The sequence below is a fragment of the Papaver somniferum genome, chromosome 3, assembly GCF_003573695.1.
Source record: "Papaver somniferum cultivar HN1 chromosome 3, ASM357369v1, whole genome shotgun sequence".
Classification (NCBI taxonomy): domain Eukaryota; kingdom Viridiplantae; phylum Streptophyta; class Magnoliopsida; order Ranunculales; family Papaveraceae; genus Papaver; species Papaver somniferum.
Window position 1 is genome coordinate 28780745 of NC_039360.1, and position 6000 is coordinate 28786744.

Genomic DNA, 6000 nt, shown 5'->3' on the forward strand with positions numbered 1-6000 from the left:
GGGCAGGTTGTTTATGTAGTACTCAAAGACCCTTTCATGCATGCATGACCACCAGCTTGTTACTCACAGCACACACAACACTCCACTATAAAAAAGAACACACTAGAGCTATGGTTTCTTACAGAACCCTAGTAATTTCTGATTTACTTTTCAAATCAATTCTCTTGTAGTTCTCTTTTTCTTTTCAAATCACTTCTTAACCTTTTACTTTCACTTGGATGGCGATAGTTTTATGCGAAACTGATATGGGTCGTGGTGAAATTGCAATCACTATTTTGGTCGGCAACAACAATGATTTAATTGCATATGAACCGCCAAAAGATGCCAGTGTAGGTGTTAGGAGCTCAAGGGATTGTTCAGCTGAAGAAATCACGAAAATAAAAATATGGTTCCCTAATGCTTTTTATTTCCTTTTTTCCCTAGGGTTTTAGCTTAGATTTGGGGCTTTTCTCCTCCATTTGGTGGATGATAGAGGCGAGGTTGGAGCTGTTGCACTAGAACGTTTTGTGTTGGCGCGACGTTCTACCATTTATCACGCGATGGGAAGAGATAACCAGGTTGGGGAACCATGTTTTAATGATGTTGGAATCCATCACAATATGGTGTTCAAGGTTTTATCTCTTTTTTGATTTTAGAAGTTTATAGATGGTGTAGGTGTTTTCGATCTATGGATTATGGAGGAGACCAGTGAGGTTGTTTGTTTAAAGTCGATCCTGTATTGGTGGTGGTCGATCTTGTTTCAGGTGTTTGGGAAGAATCTATCGAGGTTTGGAAGATTCACTTTCGATCTTGTTTCAGGATACTCACCATTAGGATATCCATAAAATATTTCCTGAACTTATCCACCACCACTCTCCAAATCCTCGACATCATCATGGACTCGAGGTTTTATCAACTACCATAGATTTACACTGTGGTTGAGTGATGCCAGAATCAAATATGTTTCTCTGTGACATAATCAAGGACTGTGACATGGTAGTGTCACTAACAGATTGTGGTCTTTTTGGGTTGGGGTTTACAAATGGTGATGGAATCAAGTGGTGGTTCCATAGGGTGTCCACGGTGGCGGAATGTGACAGCCAGTGTCACCAATTGTGCTCTTTTGGGCTAGGGTTTTGGTTGTTTTTTTCGTTTATTGTACTTAATTTTCATGGGTTAGGCTTTTTTAATTGGGCTTTTTACCATTTTTGGGAGCTATCAATTCTTGATATGGGTTGCTTGGGGAAGCTTTTTACAACAAGTGTGATTAGCATTTGGGGAGCTTATTTACAACTTGTTTTGTAATAAGCATTTATGTTCTGGATTTTCATTTTATATTTTCGTGTGTATATTCTTCAATCTTAATAAAATTTCTCTTCCAATCAAAAAAAAAACGAAAATAAAAAACAACTGTGCTAATCTCGATTATGTCTACTTGGGAGCAGAAGTTGTCGATTCGGAAGCCAAGGAATAGAAAAAGAAGGTGTGTCGTGGATCGAGTGTGTCTGCTTCTTATATTATTATCTACGGTGTTTCTCTAGTCTTAATGTGTGGGGTGTGTATCTTTAATTTATTAGCATGGTTGTCATCGAGTCCTAAAAACCACACTTGTGTGGGCTGTCTGTTTGTTATCTTGTAATACGCTCCATTACTAGAAATGAATATCTTTGTTTCTGGTAAATTCTTGTTTGTTATCTTCGATACAAACCTTCCAGCAGGTTGATTCTGTCAAAGCTACCATGAGCAGGTTACTTCCTGAACTGCCACATCCTTGGTGCAGTTCAGGAGTCCCTGAGAATGAATCAACACTTTCATATTATTTCTCTGCCAAAAATAACTTGGGAAGAAATACAAAGCACTTCTTCAGTTATGACTTATGAATATATTTCTTACTAGTTAATTTCGAAGTCCAGAAAAAAGAGGAACAGCAGTCCTTGATTTTAGTATTCAAGCTGTTCTAGTTATACACGGAAATTGAGAAGCTGACGGGGGAGAAGTGAAAGTCCAGCAGATATACTGGTGCACCCATTCTAGGAAACCATCTACACCACCAGATTCCAAGGTGGATTGTACAGCGCATGTTGAACAGCTCAGTCCTGAACAGATTATTAATTTTGTCCCTAGCAACATGACTAAAAAGGATTTCTGGATAAAGTATGGTAGAGTGGAGTATCTGTCACGGAACTAGAAATAGCAGGGATGACATATTGTCCAATGAAGCTTGCCGGAAGATGAGATGTGTTGATCCAAATTTAGATATGGAAGCTGACAAAGGAAATGATTACATGCAGCTTCCAGATGGAATTTTTCGAACTTTACTCAAGTATCTGACGAGAAAGCCAATCGCAATCGTTTGGAAAGGCTGGCTAAGATGCAAGTTCTTCATAACACCTCTTTATATCAAGTATCCACGAGAAGTAACTAGCAGAAACAATCAATTGTAATGTGAAAACTGCGCAATCATATGTTTCATTGAAATTGAGCCAATTGCAGAGTTGAAACTAACGGGTTATTGAGCCAGACGCCCGGTTCATATTGGATTGTCTCAGCAGCAATCAAACACCAAATATAATCTTCTTGGGAAGAATTATTTGGGGGAAAGTAGACTTTCAGACAAAGACTAAAGAGGAGCTATCTGGCTCATCACATCATATTGCAACGGCATACATACCTTCAGACAAAAGGTGAGCAGATACCTTCAGACAAAGGATGCCATAGCGGATATCTATATCATCCTTGCTTAGCTTAGGATGTAATTTCACTAGACACCCAGTATACTTAAAAATGAGGGAAATTAAAAACTGATAATCATAAAACATTGCACAACATGGTGAAAAGTTAAACAAACAGTTTGAGAATCTAGAGAGAAAATAAGAAATGATTAATCTAAATCATTGTACTGCAGGTCTCATTAAAAGTAGCCTTATTGCATTTTGATGTTTGAGCATCACTCTCCATAATCAGGTTGATCCAACTCCAGTTCCATAGCTTTTCCCCGGAGAAACAAAATTTTCTCCAGCTCTGCTGCAGAGAAAAGTTTAATTAGACATCTAAAAACACAGAGAAAAACAAAAGGCTATAACATTTTAAAGGTCGGTTGAAACTTGAAAGCTGTAAAACTGAACAAGTTGGAATTCCCGCAAAAGCCCAAATTTAAGAATTCCTTAATTCTGTACATACTCTAAACATACAAAAGACCTTAGACAAATCCCATGCATGATCAAGATCAATATACAATGGAAGTATACAACAACATCTACCTTTCCAAGAGTTCAAAAAACTTGTGCGATCTCCTTAAAAACCTCCTCCACAGGCATCTCACTATTGATCTGTGACAGAAGTGACCATAAGTTGTTGCAGGCAACACTTACACAAATAGGCGTAACTAGGAACCTTTTTAGAGAACTTGACAGGTTCAAGTAAAGATTACCTCTTGAAGTATTCCCACTGCGATAATATTCAATTACAGGGAGGCTTGAGTTCTCGAAAACCTTCAACCGCTTCCTTATTGTTTCGATATTATCGTCTCTCTACCCTTCATTGGAAGGAAGCAACATTAGCAACAACAAGGAAAAAGAACTTTATAAAGATAGAAACTTCTTAAAACAAATGAATCAAGGAAACAGAAGCTGCATGGATCCTTCTAACCTGTTGTCTACAAAGAAGACGTTGCACCATGACCTCTTTGGAACAAGATAGATAAAGCACAAATTTTGGCTTTAGTTGACACTGTTAAGTAAATTGAAATGTCTATAAATAACACATAAAAGCAGTTCTATAATCTAAACAATCATATTTGATAAATGTACACAAATGTAGTAGTAGGCACAATGAAATCAAATTTCCTGAGGAGATTGTGTGCAATCAGAACAAACAAAGACTTACAGCAGAATAAAACTCAACACGATTTTCTTCGTTGCGAGGGAACCCATCAATTAGAAACTTTTTCTTGCCACTTCTCTTCATGGCCTGTAGTATGAGGTCAACCACAATCTCTGAAGGGACGAGCTTTGCCTCCTTGATATAGTTCTTAATCATGGTACTACAGTAACAAGCGCGTTATAGATGCACACACTTAAATATTTACAATGAGTCGGGAAATATCCGAGCAACAAAAATCAGTAAATCTAACTACATAGTACTGCATTAGGAGCATTTGTAATGCACCACGAGTGCAGGATAAACGAACTGGACAACCATTAAAATGCTTTCCGGTGGTTTGGGTTAGTAAACAAGGTGTGTAAGTCAAGTAAACCAGATTGCATACTTACCCATGCTTGGAACCTGATTCCTGTTCTAGCCTAAGAAGATCTCCAACGCTAAGATGGCAGAACTGATCATCCCTTTGGGCAATCATCTTGCACTGTGTCCCCTTTCCACTACCAGGACCCCCTGAATCACAACAGTGTGGATCAATTCAGATACTTGTCGCTTCACTAATCGATTATTCTAACTCAGCAAGTATTAGCAACTTACCCAAGACGAAGATTATAAGTTCATCATCTGATAAGCTGCTTCTACGCTTCTCCTGGAATGATCAAAACAAGAAAACGCAAAAATCATCAGGACACTGTCATAATCTGTTGGTAATCCATGAAACTCCAACACAAATTTGTACTTGTGTAAGCAAAAACCGACTATGAATCAGGCAAAACAAAACTAACCAAACATACATTATGTATCAGAGAGAGCTTGGTTGTGCGTACCTGCTTTGATTTCATGCTACCAGTCGCCATACCCCCTAACAATAACAAGGACTGCTGAGAGTTGCAATGAGATGAAACAGAGAAAACCCACTTTTAGTTTCTATAGAACCCTAATTTTATTTTTATTTTTTGAGAAGAGTTGAGGAGCAAAAAGAGAGTAGATCTTATACAATTCTTTAGTTTGTTTCAGTATTTCTGTTTCTGGAAAACACGATATCTTCACAATTTTCTTGTTCAACTTCTACTACACTTTTGAGTTGCAACGTTTGCACATATATCTACCATTCTTTTAACCTAGGTGAACAACACCCTTGTCTACTGCCTATATGGATTTTCCAATCCTACGACTGGCAATAGGTGGGACCCACTACCACTTGTTGTTTATCAAGAGCTCTTAGCCGGCTGTCATTTTATCATTCAAAAGTTATGTCCTCACTCGTTTTGTTCTTGTTGTATGTGCATTTTGTAGGCCTATTCCAATGCAATGTCAAAAACTATGATTTGCGACTTTACATCCTGGTACCCAAATAAACCATTTAGGCACACATGATGGAGCTTTCAGTGAGCGATAGAGACTTTATCGCTCGCTGGTCATCTCAATGCTCAAGAGTTAGAGAGACGTCAGCGCTAGTGTTTTCGACGCTCGCTTCTTAGAACATCGCTAAGTTGTTTTTCATTCAACAATCAAGAATTTCTCCTCCTATAAATACTCTACTTCAAATTCATTTCAACTCTTACCAGAATTTCTAAATCTTTGTAGAATTTCTCAATCTCACATATATTCCATACTTTTCATCACTCTTTCAATTTTTCAAAGAGCATGACTGAAAGTATGAACATGCCTGAGTTCATAGAAAACCAACATGTTGCCTAAAATCAAATAGCCAATGTGAAAAAAAAAAAAAAAAAGCCGAGTCCAAAATTTACAACTCCGAGAGATGAGTGTATTTGCAGAAATTATGTTTTTTTTTGCCATGATTGTCTTATCATAGATGCTGCATTCCAAGGCCATGACATTTTGGGAAAACATATTTGTGAAATTTGAAAAAGAAACAATGAACCTCAACAATAATCGAGATGTGAGCGTGTTGAGTCACCGCTTCACTGTGGTGAATAAGGAAATCATTAACTATGTTTCTTCAGTAATGCAAGCGGGACGAAACATGACGGGTGGTGAAACGATGATGGACATTGAACAAATGAGTCGGATGGAGTTTCGCCGCTGATGCGGAAAGACTTCCAATAGGAAAGTTGTTTTGAGATTAGAGTGTTACCTAAATATAATCCAATGTTTATGTTTTAATTTTCTAATTGT

The 6000-nt window shown here is 37.7% G+C and overlaps 1 protein-coding gene and 1 long non-coding RNA gene across 2 annotated transcripts; both read right to left on the bottom strand.

Moving 5' to 3' along the window:
* Positions 1–2754: 2754 nt before the first annotated feature.
* Positions 2755–3516, bottom strand: LOC113355678. The gene is made up of 3 exons (XR_003362539.1): positions 3410–3516; positions 3240–3308; positions 2755–3000 (listed from the first exon to the last, which is right to left on the bottom strand). It is a non-coding gene; the product is annotated as an uncharacterized LOC113355678 (long non-coding RNA).
* Positions 3517–3579: 63 nt separating this feature from the next.
* Positions 3580–4918, bottom strand: LOC113359213 (UMP-CMP kinase 4-like). The gene is made up of 5 exons (XM_026602884.1): positions 4686–4918; positions 4456–4507; positions 4251–4371; positions 3865–4021; positions 3580–3708 (listed from the first exon to the last, which is right to left on the bottom strand). Exons 1-5 carry the CDS (start codon positions 4713–4715, stop codon positions 3580–3582), a joined length of 489 nt encoding a protein of 162 aa, XP_026458669.1. The 5' UTR covers positions 4716–4918.
* Between the last annotated feature and the right edge of the window lie 1082 nt (positions 4919–6000).

Bases quoted from the DNA above. Each gene is read 5' to 3' on its own strand.
- LOC113359213 (XM_026602884.1), bottom strand. From the start codon at position 4,715: ATGGCGACTGGTAGCATGAAATCAAAGCAG. The intron at 4,508-4,685 runs GTACGCACAACC...TGATCATTCCAG, and splicing joins GTAGCATGAAATCAAAGCAG to GAGAAGCGTAGAAGCAGCTT. The intron at 4,372-4,455 runs GTAAGTTGCTAA...GTTGTGATTCAG, and splicing joins ACTTATAATCTTCGTCTTGG to GGGGTCCTGGTAGTGGAAAG.